A 16419-nucleotide genomic window follows, 5' to 3' on the forward strand; every position below is an offset into this window, starting at 1 on the left:
GGAAATTTAAAGAAACACATGAGAGTCCACACAGGAGAGAAAGCATTCAAATGCTCAGTTTGTGAGAAAGCTTTTTCACGGAGTGGAAATTTAAAGGAACACATGAGAGTCCACACAAGAGAGAAAATATACAGCTGCAATGTTTGTGACAAAAGATTTAAATGGCGTGGTATTTTCAAAAGGCACAAGTGTGTTGGTCGTCAGTCCTCACAGCTTAATGAAAATAACGGAGAGGCAGAGCCTCCAATCAGCAGCTCAGCTGAACACATGGAAACAGAAGCCGATGGAGAGGACAATGAATAAGTCTTATGACAGTTCACACGTGAGAGAAATCTGTCTGTGGACAATATGTTTCATGTTTTTGTCATTCTGATGTATACGTTAACCACTGACTGTTGATGAACCACTGCTCATTTAAGGTGGACTGACCTTTACAATGGACCAGCTAGTCTTAGTGTCTTAATGCAAACGTTTTGTAAAATGACGCTAGACCAACAACGTGCTGTTGGGCTGTGTGCTCTCTGCAGGACGGTGTCTATACTCAAAGGTTGTTTATGGTATGAGAGCTTCACTCTGCTTTTGTTGTCCAAACGACGCCAACAGAGCGATACGTCTTCTTTCCAGCAGATGGCATACATGTTACATCATCCAGTTCAACTGTCATCCACATAGTAATGATTCAAAACAGCAATGTGTGAGATATGGCTATTGACTCACAATCTCAACAGAATGTGAAGAGGTTACAGTCTTGCGGTTATGTCCAAGATGTTGTTTTTTGTTGTTGTAAGAGATAATAGGGATTGATGCAGACAATAACCAGAAGATAGTCTGGATAGAGCCTTCAAAGAACCAGAAAGCGTTTTGAAGATTATTAGGGATATAGAAAGAATACAAATATTACAAATTAGTATACTTTTTGCAGTGTCAACATCTACAAATGTAAAAGTATTCATTTATTAATAAATCATATTTGTTATAATTATGTATTTTTCAATTTGTTCATCACCTTAGTATTGAAGCTGATAAAGTTGGAGCTATTTTTAATAGCAGTATTGGCTATGCTGCTTGGTAGTTTATTTTTTGTTGAAATACGAAATAATTCACGAGTTGATTTTATTTTGTATAAAAATCAGTAAAATAAAATTGTGCCATTAAAAAAAAAAGAAATAAAAAAGGAAGACCGGAGGAAAGGCCCGAGCCAAGGCTAAGACCCGCTCCTCCCGGGCCGGGCTCCAGTTCCCCATCGGCCGTGTCCACCGGCATCTGAGGAAGGGTAACTACGCCCACCGCATCGGTGCCGGAGCCCCGAGCCCTTTCTCATTTCGCTAACTCCCCTCCTTGACTCCTATCCTAGAGACTTAGTCCCGCCCACAGGAGATGCGAACGGAGGAGTCGAGGAGGGGAGCCGAGGAGAGAGGAGGGGAAGCAGCAGGCCGTTAGAGAAATGAGAACTCCTCTCCTCTGAGCGGTCATTTTAAAGAGACGTCCATTAATGATGACAGGAGGCACAGCAGCCCTCTGTCTGATGGACAGATGTGTTCATGATGACTTATATATTTACTTTGAATTAATTCACAGTGCGGTGTAATGAGACAATAACAGGCTACAGATGCGGGGACACACATACACACACACACACATATTTATATACATATATACAATTTCAGAATCAAACGGAGCACTCTCATAATAACGTAACACTATCAGAGACTGGATATCCCCCCCCCCCCTCTCTGGTCGCTACAATGAGGGAAATAAATTACGGGCCAAAAGTTTTATTTACAAGTATTACAAGTAAGCAGAGGACACCAAACCAACTGAGACCTGTCTGTCCGCTGCATCTACGCACTGTACAACACACACACACACACACATACACACTGTACCACACGCACCTACAGCTAACAGGCTACAGCCGTTGTGTATTTTATTATGTGAAGCACTAAATGGTTTTAGAAAAATATCGACTCTTTGTTTGTAGATATCTACTAAACTACAGCAAATACAGAGAGTAATGTAGGCCTGTTATACTGAGTGATATATATTTTACACACTGCTCTGCTTTCTGCACGGACCTCACAGCTGTTAATAAAATAATATCCAGGGGATGCATGCAGAGCTGTCATTGGCTGAGATAAGTCCGGCCGTGCGTCACAACTCTTTGAAACATCTCTGTTCCCGGAAATGCTTCCACGAAGGGACCGTGGAGGACCGTGGAGGACCCATCAGTGTATCCTCGGTTATAGCTCCTCCAGAGAGCCTCCTCGACGATCGACGCTCGATCCTCGGTCCTCGAACAAGCCCCCAGGAAGTGCGCCGGACTCAGATAAAAATATTCGTGGTGGCCAAATGGCGGTACTACACTTCCGTTTGGTTGCCAGGCCCGGAAACACCTTTTCCCATTGACTTACATGGGGAAAGAGTGGTCTGTAAATAGTTTGATACTTTTTTTTAAACTAAATAAACTACCCAGTATGAACACTTGTATAGCCCTTATTAAAAACATTCGTTCCTCAAGTTGTAAAAATGTGCTAATAACGTTATTCTGAGAGTTATTTCCCTCTGCATTATGAACGCGCATCTAACCCACGGGACCGCGCCGCCGGCACGTTCATGTTACGTGTTCAGCATGGTCCCGACCAATCAGAGCACACTGTGCTCACAGGGAGGGTGGGGGCTGGAGGTATAACGAGCCGTTAAAGGCAGAGAGTGAAATTCAGTGAATACACGTAGTTTACAGAGATGCTGTTTGAGAAACCAATGTGAGTTGCGTTTATCTTTACCCATGGATGCACAATAAGAAAGGACCCATATCGTCTCACTGCCATCCCACGGAGCTGTAATAATGGATATATTGCACATGTTTGCTGTAATTCATTATCATACTACATGGGCTGTATGATTAAACCTTGTACCGTAAATGTTGTATTCAATAAAGTTAATATTACCGACTTTATTAACGTCCCTGTAGCTTCGTATTGCACTAAGAAGCTTATTGCACTGTATATATATATATATATATATATATATATATATATATATATATATATATATACAGTGCAATAATTATTTCATGCTAAATGAAGCTCAGTTGGATATCACTAGATCCTGTTACAGCGTAAAATAAGTACATAACGATTGATGTGTACATTAGCGTAATTACTAGCTAGCCGCTAGCTGCTAACTGCCGCCTCGTTAATATCAAATACATCATAATAACAGATCATTACCATGATGTCATGAACGCACGGTGCTGTTACGTGTACGCAAATTGACGTTCTTGATGTGAACGAGCATTTTGGTTAAAGTTGCGCATGCGCTTTGAGTGCACATACAACCCAGTCTCACGGCATTTCGTGTTCACCAACACGATTTGCCCCTTTTTTTCGTGTTGCACAGCACGATTTTAAAATCAATGTATTTCTACTGCCTGCAGCACGTCTTTTTCTCCGGTCGGGTCGTGGGAGACCGGAAGCTGTCTGGTTCATAAAAACATGTTCTTACTCAATATCAAGCCACAGTTATTGCTTTTATTTTAAATCGTATAATTTCGGACTTTTGTTGCCGTCTGTGAGGAAAATAAATGGGGCCTCAGATTCTCAGGATACTGAAATCTGTATTTTTAAAATCTTTTTTTCATTCTAATTTGTTATTCTTTTCAAAATAACACACTGTTATTTACTCACCAATAACACACAATTATCCTTGCTTTTATTTATTGGTTTAATTCCATAATCTCTGGCTTTTTTGGCGTCCGTCAGGAACTGAATTTCAAAATAAAAATAACCGGAAACAGACGTAGGCATTTCGAGCGATTACCCAAGATCCTCAGCTATGGTTTTAAGCTCGCTTATTGGATGATTTGGTGTTTATATGATATGAAATCCGGAAAACATTTTAAAAGAATAAAATAATACTTAATTCCGAGCGCTCTTGCTTTTCTCTTTGAAAGTCATCACATAACGGCATTGTAATACACGGTTCAGCTGCATTGTATATTACAGATCTGCCGTAGTTCTTTATTTATAGAGCCCTGATGAGAACACCTTTGGAAAAACTGAGAAAATGCCACGGAAACTGAATACTTGACGTGGATCATAAATATATTCAACAATTAAACAATATCTTCAATTTATCTTCACACAATACGTCTCCTTGCAGTATCAACACTAATTCGGCTGACTTTTACATTTGATCTAATTCACAGATAGGTTATATTTACACCATAACGGTGCACAGCTGATATAAAATGACTGTAGTTTTTAAAGATATTACTGATTTTCTTTGAATGTAAGAGTGTAAATACTGAGTCTGAAATAGTATAGCAATATGCTGTAAAATTATGTGAAAGCATGCATAAAACTACACATCTTCAGATGTTGTACGAAAACATAAGTGTCCTACATTAATAATACAAAGTTATTATGGCTGTGTGTACCTTGTGTGCACCTCCTAGTGGTTAAAGCACGTTATTTAATTATTGTTATATTTGATTAAAAAAATATTAAGAGCACATACTTTCATAGGGGGAAAGTATAAATATAGAATGTAAAAAATCAAGAAGATACTCTAAGTGATCTCTACAATAAAACAGTTTAGTGCAGAATGTACAAAGATATTAATAGGAGGAGGTGCAAAACAGACAAACTAATTAACCTTTATTAACACATTAAATAATACTTTAGATTAAGGTCTTCTTTTAAATAAGAAAAAAACTTTGGGGGTATCTATCTACAGATAAATATTAAGCCTGACAAAGTACTTAACGTCTAATATATTGCTTTCCTGCAATGTTAACTATGTTGAAGCACTTATTTTTAACTGATATTATACATATCAATTATACTCTTATGTATGTAGATATAATTATACATTTGCAGAATATGACAGTTTGATGGTGGAGGGACACACATATTGATAGATGTCTTGTAATGCACTGTTGAGGAACCTGTGACCCAAGTGTTTCATTCATTGCGTAACTACACCGTAGTTGTGTATATGATATGTCAATAAACCTTTGAAAATCTTGAAAGGGATGTGCAAAATAGCCATAATATACAGTCGTTAATTAACTATTAGTAGAGAATAACGAGTAATGAATATACTTTATTACTCGTTTCCATTCATGTCAATTGCAGATACATGTTTAGTCTTCTCAAGCACCAACTATCAAATATCTCTCCTGATTGTTGGCACTTGACAATCACCTTACCTGAATTTTACTCAGGTGTAACTAAAGTCTGATTTAAGGGTTGTTTATATTTCACATAATTAATCAGAATCTGCAAAGTAACTCAAATAAATGCAGTGGAGTAAAAATACCAGGTTAACCTCTGAATTGTAGTGGAGTAGAATTACAAAGTAACAATGAGCTGTCATGTGGGTATTAATGCTGCGCATTATGGACACAAGCGATTTTCACCCATTTATTAATTATATGTTTTACATTTGATAACACCAATGTGTTTAATACTGACAACTTCTAATTGTGGGAAATACGAAAACGTTCAGTAGAGACGTCCCATAGAACATTTTGCGAAACACAATAGCCAGCATGTGTAGTTCTGGGGGGGCGTTCGATTCCAGTTTTGAATAGTCTGGCGTGGTTTCGTTCCATTTCACACAGCTGTTTGACGCTCTGAGTAACCTTACGGGGGACTGTAGTCCTAAACGATAGCTGGGGATTATGGGTAGTGTAGTGTCTTCAGCCATCCTAAACTCAGAAATGTGGACAATCGCAATGATGCTCGAAATGTCCCTTATAGGCCTACGTCTGTTTCCGGTTATTTTTATTTTTAAATTCAGTTCCTGACGGATGCCAAAAAAGCCCGAGATTATGGAATTAAACCAATAAATAAAAGCAAGGATAATTGTGTGTTATTGGTGAGTAAATAACAGTGTGTTATTTTGAAAAGAATAACAAATTAGAAGGAAACAAATATTTAAAAATACAGATTTCCGTATCCTGAGGCTCTGAGCCATTTATTTTCCTCACAGACGGCGACAAAAGTCCGAAATTATACGATTTAAAATAAAAGCAATAATTGTGGCTTGATATTGAGTAAGAACATGTTTTTATGAACCACACAGCTTCCGGTCTCCCACGACCCGACTGGAGAAAAAGACGTGCTGCAGGCAGTAGAAATACATTGCTTTTAAAATCGTGCTGTGCAACACGACAAAAAAGGGGCAAATCGTGTTGGTGAACACGAATCAATAGATTAAAAATCGTGTTGATGAACACGAAATGCCGTGAGACTGGGTTGGCACATACGGGTACTTTCTCAGGCATGCCGGGTAATCTGTGACGTTTCACTCTCTCAAAAGTTGGGCCATTTTATCATCATGCGCTAATGAGCAACTCTCATAGGAATGAATGAGGGCCCGCCTCCCATGCTGTATCCAGTTCTTATTATACATCCATGTCCTCGAAGTGCATTTAGAGAAATTAGATGTCCTTCAACATGGCGCGCTAAAATTCATTTCCGGGTCACTACCGGAGGACCGTGGAGTCGAGGAGGGGGATTTGATTAAATGAGAAAGGGCCCCGGTGTACCTGGCCGCTGTGCTGGAGTACCTGACCGCTGAGATCCTGGAGCTGGCTGGAAACGCCGCCCGGGACAACAAGAAGACCCGGATCATCCCCCGCCACCTGCAGCTCGCCGTCCGCAACGACGAGGAGCTGAACAAGCTGCTGGGAGGAGTGACCATCGCTCAGGGAGGCGTGCTGCCCAACATCCAGGCTGTGCTGCTGCCCAAAAAGACCGAGCAGGCCGCCAAGAAGTGAAGACCCTGACCCCGCTTCAATAAACACCAAAGGCTATTTTATCCAGTAGAGCTTTCCTTCATCAAACCTGTGCCTCTATTATATAGTGTTGAAGAGAGGATAAGTGTATGTTCCTTATTTGTGATTATATTCTATAAACTATGAAATCTCAAAGCTTTTATCTGGGTTTCCAAGCAGTCTGTAAACCATCACATCTACTTTATTGTCAATCTTTCATTTTCCGTTTCCTACAATCCAGTCAGAAGAATACAAATATATATATATATATATAAACGTGCATATAAATATATATATAAAGTATAAACATATTTATACACGATCTATTCATGTTTTTATGACACTCATATTACTGCTAATATAGATCATGTTTAATAGACTTTAAAGTGTCTAAATATCTGTCACTTGAAGCGTAATCAGGGTCCTTACTCAAATATAAAAAGTTACCAGAAAACAAAAAACCCTAACCAACCAAAAGTACTACAAATGCGGAAGGATCCCGAGCTGGACCGTGGTCAGTGAAGGTCCTCATGTGGTTCTCCTTTACGTCCGCAGATAAGATTTAAAATCTGTCGCTAGTCGGAGTCAACTTGTCAAAAATGTCTGGAAGGGGAAAAGGAGGACATTTGAACGAGCCGACATAGCGAGACCCGGAAATGAAAGGAAGAGGAGGAATTGTCTTCTTAAATATCGAAGAATAATCTGATAGAAAATGTAAACATTATTCTAAGTAGGCCTATAGTTGACGGTTTGATGATTCGTTCTGAACGACCTGTTCCAACAGACTCGAAAATGATTGTGTTAGCAGATTTAGACTTAAACCTTTTGTCTCCTGCAGCAGAAAGGTGAATAATCTCAGCAGTTCAAGCTTAGCCATTCATCACGGCGGTATTTATTATAGGCACACATCTCAAGAGGCTTGAGGACAGAGAGAGAAGGGGCGTGACTTCCAACGGTCTTATACCCCAGGTAGTGACATCACAATCATGTGGTACAGCCCTAACCAATGAACACAGTTAGTAGTCGCAGCTACTTACATAAACAATATATGGTACACAGTAATACATGGAGTCATACACTATACATGTCTGTATGTTATATCTCAACAGATTGGAAGAGGAAAGGAAGGAGGTGAAAAAGGGTGAAAAAAAATACAAAATATATATATAAGAAAATGTCTCTTCCTGGAAGCGTGCCATCTTTTGCTTCAACATTTGGACAGTTTTGGGTTCGCCTGAACTTCACAGGTTCAGGAGAACCCCCAAGTCGTGAATATGTTGGAGAATCACTATTATTTGATACCTGCTGGATCAATACAAATGATGTGTATTCCTTCATTGCACTTCCAAACAGAAAGGAGTTTGAACTTTGCTTTTTGCTAGAAGCTCCTCTGAGACGTTTCCTTGATGTTCTCGCAACTAAAACCTCAGATCCCAAGTGGAAAGACTGGACTTTCGAATCTTCCATTCAAATAGATATCTCAAACATCATTGTTCAATTCTGGACTGGCCGTATTCCAGACCATGATGTTGAGACCTATTTGAAGAGATATGGAGATATAATCAGCAAATACAAACCAATAGATACATTTGGGATATGGTATGGAGTGAGAAAATACAAAATGAAGAGGAACAGAAACTGTGATGGTGAGATCCAAAATCTCCCAAATTCGATATCTCTCGGCCCCTATAATGGGAGAATCATTTATCCAGGGCAACCCGTCACCTGTTTCATCTGCAACTCAGCTGACCATCAGGTCAGAAAATGCACCACAGTGAAATGTTGGAGATGCAATGAAATGGGCCACAAGGCTAAAGATTGCAATTCAGACAGTCTCTGCAACCTGTGTGGAAAGATTGGGCACACCTTCTTCAACTGCCCATCTTCTTATGTAAACAAGGCAAAAACCTAGCAGCAGCCTGGTCCTCCTTCAGCCACCCAGCAGCAGCAGCCCAGCAGCAGCCTGGCCCTGGTCCTCGTCCTGCAGCCCAGCAGCAGCCTGGTCCTCCTTCAGCCACCCAGCAGCAGCAGCCCAGCAGAAACCTGGTCCTGGACTCCCTCCAGCCACCCAGCAGCAGCCTGGTCCTCGTCCTTCAGCCCAGCAGCAGCCTGGTCCTCCTCCAGCCACCCAGCAGCAGCAGCAGCAGCAGCAGCAGCCTGGCCCTGGTCCTCGTCCTGCAGCCCAGCAGCAGCCTGGCCCTGGTCCTCGTCCTGTAGCCCAGCAGAAACCTGGTCCTGGACTCCCTCCAGCCACCCAGCAGCAGCCTGGTCCTCGTCCTGTAGCCCAGCAGCAGCCTGGCCCTGGTCCTCGTCCTTCAGCCCAGCAGCAGCCTGGTCCTCGTCCTTCAGCCCAGCAGCAGCCTGGTCTTCGACCTGCAGCCCAGCAGCAGCCTGGTCCTGACCCTTCAGCCCAGCAGCAGCCTGGTCCTCGTCCTTCAGCCCAGCAGCAGCCTGGTCCTCGTCCTGTAGCCCAGCAGCAGCCTGGTCCTCGTCCTTCAGCCCAGCAGCAGCCTGGTCCTGACCCTTCAGCCCAGCAGCAGCCTGGTCCTCGTCCTTCAGCCCAGCAGCAGCCTGGTCCTGGTCCTGGTCCTCACCAAGTAGCCCAGCAGCAGCCTGATTGTCGTCCTGATCCTCACCCAGCAGCCCAGCAGCAGCCTGGTTGTCGTCCAGCCAGCAAGGATCTCCCTCTCCCTGAAGATCAACAGCATTCAACTCCTGAAGACGACTCTCCATCCCAGTCAGGTGAGGGTAGATTAACTATTGATAGTGATGTAGAGAGCGAGTACAGCTCTGAGAATGAGATTGAAGACGAGAAATATTATGAGAGTGTGAGCGAAAGCCCAGGATCTGACTCCAGCCCTGACAGCCTTGCAGCTGGTCAGCGAGTCAGCATGCCCCTCTACTCGCCCCCTGAGAGCAACTCGGGTCTTTTTTTTCACCAACTCCGGAACTTCCAGAACCCCCGAGTGAGACTCAGGGGGAAGCCCCGTCTGAGGTCTCATAAAAGAGACCTGCAAGTAGAAACTTGAACCAAAATGAAAAACGGGCAAATGTAGATACATCATAGTGATTCATTTTATAAACCAATATGAGCTTCTTAAATGTCGCTACCGTCGTACGTGGTGTTCAGTCTAAAGACTTTCGAGAGAGGAAAATGTAATATGTATTAGACACTAATTATGACTTCCTCTTTACGCAGGAACTTAGACTGAATACTACCAGTGATGTTGATGATGTGTGTAAACGGTGGCATAAAGGCAAAAGTATTATATCCATCGGAGAGAGTAGAGCTGACGGAGTTGGCATTTTCTTCAAAGAAAAAGACATCACTATTATTAGAAGAAGGGACATAATCCCAGGAAGGCTGCTTATGGTGGATTGTTTTTATAAAAATGAAAAATATCGACTTATTCATAGTTATACTGCCCCTGAGGCAAAAAATAAGTTACAATTATTCAGAAAACTTAGAGAGCTATTAACAGTGGGTTATAAAATGATATTAGGTGGTGATTTTAATACAGTAACAGAAGACATAGATAAGTGTAGTCCAGCTGTTTTTAAACTGAGGGTGGAAGGAAACCTGTTGAAATAAATCTGCAGCGATGCAGGCCTAATCGATGTCTGTCGCTCTCTGAATCCCGCTGGAATGGATTTCACGAGATATGACAACACAACTAAAACCCGTATAGACAGGATTTATGTATCGAAACACTTCTCTGTAACCAACTACAAAACAATCTTTAATAACTTTTCGGATCATCTTTTGGTCCAAACGTCATTATCCTCCGGAGCCCCTTCCACTAGAGGCTTCTGGAAACTGAACACACAGTGCCTAAAAAATACTTGTGTCTCAACGGAACTAAAACTGGAAATACAAAAAATAATACAATTGAGATGTTTAACAAACTCTGACATCAAATTATGGGAAACATTAAAAATGAGGTTAAAACGTTTTTTCAAATTTAAATGTAGAGAATGAAATAAAGCAAAAAATATTAAATTGTAATCATTAATCAAACAATATATTCATTTAAAGCAGATTAAAGTTAAAACTAAAACGGTAGAAGAAAAGATATCTAAATTAAAAGCTGAAATTGATCAATTAAACCGGGAATCATTATATAATATTCACTTGGCTCAAGTCATTAAAACCAACCAAAAGCAAATACAAAGTAAATTCATCAGATCTATAAAAAATCAAGCAGGTTGTATTGTGTATAATGAAAAACAGAAACAAGAAGTGATAAGAGATTTATGTTCTGAAGCATATAAAAAAATAGACATTGAAACAGACTGTGTTAAAACTCTGTTGGGAACAATCCCTCCGTACAACATCCAAGAATTTGACTTCCTTCTCGGTGAGATTAGAAAAGATGAGGTGATCCAGGCGGTGAAAGAGCTGAATGTCGGTAAGAGCCCAACAATGACAGGTTCATATCAGGAACACCAGTTGGCCATGCGCCCAAAATAACTGCCATCGCCTGCAGACGATGTCACTGTTATAATAAAAAACCAACAGGAAATGGATGTTCTAACAAACCACCTAAACCTGTATGAATTGGCATCAGGAGCTAAATTAAACCACGGCAAAACTGAAGCTGTTTGGATCGGCACCGACGATGCCAAATGTGACATTAACATTCAAGTGAAAAAAGACATTAAAATACTTGGAATAACTATTTGTAGCGACAACTGTGCTGAACTCAATTGGGAGAAGAAACTAAGTGAAGTCAAAGAACTAGTTAAACACTGGGAGAATAAAAATACAAATTATAAATCAAGAATAAACATAATAAAATCATTCATACTCAGCAAGATCCTTTTTCTAGCAAACATCTTCCCCCCACCAGCCCAAATAATTATGCAATTAAACAAACAGTGTGTCAATTTGGTGTGGGGTACAACAAGGGAGGTTGCTAAACGTAATTTGTTATTTAAGAGTAGGGAATACGGAGGCCTGGGAGCCATAGACCTGGGCATTCAACTAAACATTACCTTTGTAAAAAACATCTCGGCTGTAATCGATAGGAAAGCACCTTGGGTTGAGGATGGAGGAATGGGATGGAAGAAAAGAAGAGCTAGAAATGGACCACAAGTTACTTTATGGTGACTTCAAAACTGAAGTTCAGCATTTAGAGATTGATTGGATCGGACTACCGAATAGAGTAATTTTTAAAATGATAAACGATTTCAAATATGGAGGTGTTATAGCATACAAAAACCTAACACCTGACGAAGGTAACGAAGTCTTGAAATTAGTAAAAAGTAAACCGTTATCGGAGAGCATGAGAGACGTGAGGTGGCTGATGTCAGTCAACAGACTTGCGGTCAGAGCTGTGGTCTCATGGAGCTGCTATGTGAAAACTAGAACATGCCCCATGATTAACTGTGAGGAGGACGAGACTCTCCAGCACCTCCTCATGGACTGCTACAGAGCCCAGGAGGTGTGGTCGCTCCTACGGGGAATCGGGTTAGACTTCAATGTAGAATATATCTCAATCATGTATTGTATTCTGGATGAGGGGATGGACAATAAACACAGGGACCTTTTTCAGCTGGTAATTTGTATCACATGTATGAAGATCTGGAAAACAAGGTGCAAAATGGTACTAAATCAGACGATCCTAAACAGTGGCACCATCGTGACACAAATACTTACTGAACTAAGGAGAAGAAAAACCCTGGACAAATCCCAGACTCAGCCATGGGGCGTTTTGAGTCTGTGACCGAGCTGAGTCTCATTGGAATATAAACGTGCTCTCTTTATGTTATTTATATATAAATTTATTCATTGTGTTTTATGTGTATTATTAATGTAACTTGTGTATATCATGTACTGCCCAAATAATATAAAATAAAGTTTTCAAAAAAAAGAGAAGAAGCCTGAAGCCTTCATAAACATGATTAATGTCTGTATTTTAAATCTTGGGTCTGTGTAAATGTAAACGGTGTGTTAACCAGTTAAGCAGGGGTGCTCTGTATGTGCTAGCCATAAGTCCATTCATTAAACTAATAAACAATGACAAGTGAACCCTCCTTGTCAATTAACTACAGGGGTCCCTCAGGGCTCAGTTCTTGGTCCCCTCCTCTTCTCCTTGTACACAAACTCGCTCGGATCAGTCATTAGCCCGCATGGTTTTTCATACCACTGCTACGCTGACGACACCCAATTAATTCTGTCCTTTCCCCGCTCAGAGACCCAGGTCGTCGCACGCATCTCTGCTTGTCTAGCTGACATCTCTCAGTGGATGTCTGCTCATCACCTCAAGCTCAACCTTGACAAGACTGAACTGCTCTTCCTTCCGGGAAAAGATTGTCCCACTCTTGACCTAACAATCAACATCGGCACCTCAGTTGTTTCCCCGACTCAGACTGCAAGGAATCTGGGTGTGATCCTAGATAACAACCTGTCCTTCACTGCAAACATCGCTGCTACAACCCGCTGCTGCAGATACACACTTTACAACATCAGGAGGATACGTCCCCAGCTGACACAGAAAGCCACGCAGGTTCTGGTCCAGGCTCTCGTCATCTCACGCCTAGACTACTGCAACTCCCTCCTGGCTGGTCTACCTGCATGTGCCATCCGACCTCTGCAGCTCATCCAGAATGCAGCGGCTCGTCTGGTCTTCAACCTTCCTAAATTCTCCCACACCACTCCGCTCCTCCGCTCCCTCCACTGGCTTCCGGTAACTGCTAGAATCCACTTCAAGACAATGGTACTTGCTTACCATGCTGCGAATGGATCTGGCCCTTCGTACATCCGGGACATGGTTAAACCGTACACCCCAGCGCGTGCACTACGCTCTGCATCAACAAAACGGCTCGCTGCACCCTCGCTGCGAGGGGGACCCAAGTTCCCATCAGCAGAAACACGTGGGTTTGCTATCCTGGCTCTAAAATGGTGGAATGAGCTCCCCATTGACATCAGGACAGCAGAAAGCTTACAAACCTTCTGGCGCAGACTGAAAACTCATCTCTTTCGACTCCACTTCGAGCGATAGAACTATTAACAAAGCACTTATATACTAATAAAGGACTGGCTTACCTAAAGCCAGTTGAGTAGCACTTGAAATGTTTTTGCTCTATGAAGCCTAATGTACTTATTACGGCCCCTACACACGGCGGCGTGCGTTACCGCTTGGCGGTGGGCGTGTCTGAAGCTTGGGGATTTTTTACGAACAACGCGACCAACAACCAATCACATGAATGTCCCGCCCCGGACATACAAAGCAAAGCATTCATGCTACATCCATGCTGGCTAAATATACTGTCTATGCTTGCTAGCTGTCCATTCAAACGAAGTACACTGGATATAAACTCCCCAAAAAGGCGAAAACCTACCAGTGTCACCCACTGTCTCTGCCACCTCCCCCCATGCCTGGCTCCTCCGGTTTGTATCCCTGTATGTAAAGAGGGACTGGTCATATAGTACCGCCACGATCTTTTTCTCCTCCATTTTTTTACATATGGGAAATAACTGCGGTCTGGCTCTCCCAACATACACGCGGTTTGATTGGCTAGCGCTTGTAATGTCAGATTTGCATACGCGGGATTTGATTGGCTGACGCCTCCGTCGAGGCGGCAAAAGTAGAACATTGCTCTACTTTTGCAGCGAGCACCGCGAGAGAAGCTACGCTTTGCTCCCACAATGCAGTTCGGCGAATCGTGACGTCACCCCATTCAAAGTGAATGGGCAGAAGCGTTGAAGCGGCAACGCACGCCGCCGTGTGTAGGCTCCGTTAGGGCTGAACGATATACCGTGTCATGGCGATAACCGCGGTATGCGCATGCGCGGTATTCACACCGCAGGGACGTGCGGTTTTATTCATTTTTTTTAAAAAAATGCTAACGCACTTTAGCACAGAATTCAAAAATAAACATACCCTATTACTTATCCGATTAAAGCTGAGACTCCACAGATTATTTAAGTATAATATCTAAGCGATCCGATCTCGCAACAGGGGAACCAAACACAGACATCACAACACGTACCTTTTACGGAGCTTTTACGGGAGATCGTCTCACCGTAGCTGTCAATCTGATCAAAAGACGTGTTCAATGGCATAAAACGAGAAAGAAAAAACGCGGCTGAATCGGTTGATCCATAGGTTGATAATGTATCTGTGGCTTTGAAGCAATTGTTTATAATCCATAATTCCATTTGTATGTAAAAATCGGATCACAAAAGTTAGCTGCTAATGGTAGCCACCTTGGTGGTATGCAGCTTCCGGTTTTGGCTACGCGTCGTCACTCTCACTCCTTATTTGTTCATGTGTTGGTGTGTGTAGAACTTCCCCTGATATTTGACCTTTTTAGACAGATTTAGCACAAAAAAAACCCTCTTTTGGGGCCATTTGGGTGGATCTTCCATATCTCTGGCCCACCTTGCTGACCGTCAGAGCCAATGGAATTGAGGGGACATCACACATTCCTTATTTGGTAATGTGTGTGTGAGACTTCCTCATCGCCAAGACCGGAAGCAGCAGCCACTATGGTGGCTACCATTAGCAGCTAACTTTTGCTCTGCGATATTTACATGAAAATGGAATTATGGATTATAAATTAAATCATTTTTTTATACAGAGACGTTAAAAACCTATGGATTAACCGATTCAGCCGCGTTTTTTCTTTCTCGTTTTAATACCATTACAGTGTTTCCCACAGATATGAAATATACTTGGGCGGGTGGTGGCAAGGAGGGGGAGGGGGAGGGGGGGGGAGGGTGCGCGTGCGCGCGCAAGAGAAAAAAAAAAAAAAGTTTTAACAACATTATTTATTGACTTTTCATTCCGGTATAATCATTTTGCGCAAAGATGGCACTGTTTGTCAGAGCACTTCATCCTTCTGGGATTTCATGAAGAACAGCTCCAACGCCTGTGTGTATGGGAATGCCTCTGGTGCTGGTCCATTAACTGCCAGTGTTTCCCACAGATCTGAAATATACTTTGGGGGGTGGTGGTAGCGGGGGGGGTTGAGGTGACGTGCAACAACATTAACCTTTCTGTTGGTCGCTTGTTAGCAGACCCTTCACGCGATGGCAGAGCGAACAGGTACAGGTACAGGCAGGTTCCATAATGATAGCCCTATAGTTTAAATCTACTACCCACACATGAACATATGGAAATGGGCTACTATTTAAAAAAATAAATGTATATATTAATGTATTTAGGAACCTATCCATGTGATTTTTAGTGGGGTTCGACCTCAAATCCTCTAGGGGGGTCCAGGGGCATGCCCCCCCGGTAAGATTTTAATTTTAATTTTGGAGTTAAATGCATCAATCTGGTGCATTTTGAGGGGAAAATAAAGAGACTAGATCTATGGAAACACCTATATTAAACAGAACTGTATACATTTCAATAATCATAAAATCAAGGCCATAACCAACAACATCCCATTTCCAATATGAAAAAAACACTGAAACTTGTTAATTTATTTTTGGTTCATTTATAGTTGTGAGTGTGTCTGTGCTCCTGAATCAGCCTCTCCTGTCTCCCTCCTCTCCCCCCTCTCCATCCTCTCCCCCTGCTCCTCTTTGAGGCAGCAGCAAAGACTAGTTTTCTCTCAACAAGTTTTAAAAGTGTATCTTACCTTTTTTCACCTAGTTAACTTTTTATTTATTTATTCATGCA

At 42.0% G+C, this 16419-nt stretch overlaps 1 protein-coding gene across 1 annotated transcript; it reads left to right on the top strand.

Annotated features, from left to right (window-relative positions):
* The first annotated feature begins 308 nt into the window (after window positions 1–308).
* LOC117557736 (histone H2A-like) lies at window positions 309–6787 on the top strand. Its single transcript, XM_034233706.1, has 3 exons — window positions 309–322; window positions 1176–1294; window positions 6540–6787. Exons 1-3 carry the CDS (start codon window positions 309–311, stop codon window positions 6785–6787), a joined length of 381 nt encoding a protein of 126 aa, XP_034089597.1.
* The last annotated feature ends 9632 nt before the right edge of the window (window positions 6788–16419 follow it).

This window comes from Gymnodraco acuticeps, unplaced genomic scaffold (genome assembly GCF_902827175.1).
Source record: "Gymnodraco acuticeps unplaced genomic scaffold, fGymAcu1.1, whole genome shotgun sequence".
Classification (NCBI taxonomy): domain Eukaryota; kingdom Metazoa; phylum Chordata; class Actinopteri; order Perciformes; family Bathydraconidae; genus Gymnodraco; species Gymnodraco acuticeps.

Excerpts from the sequence above, each read along its gene's own strand:
- LOC117557736 (XM_034233706.1), top strand. Across the intron at positions 1,295-6,539 it reads TAACTACGCCCACCGCATCG|AAAGGGCCCCGGTGTACCTG; the intron begins GTGCCGGAGCCC and ends TGATTAAATGAG.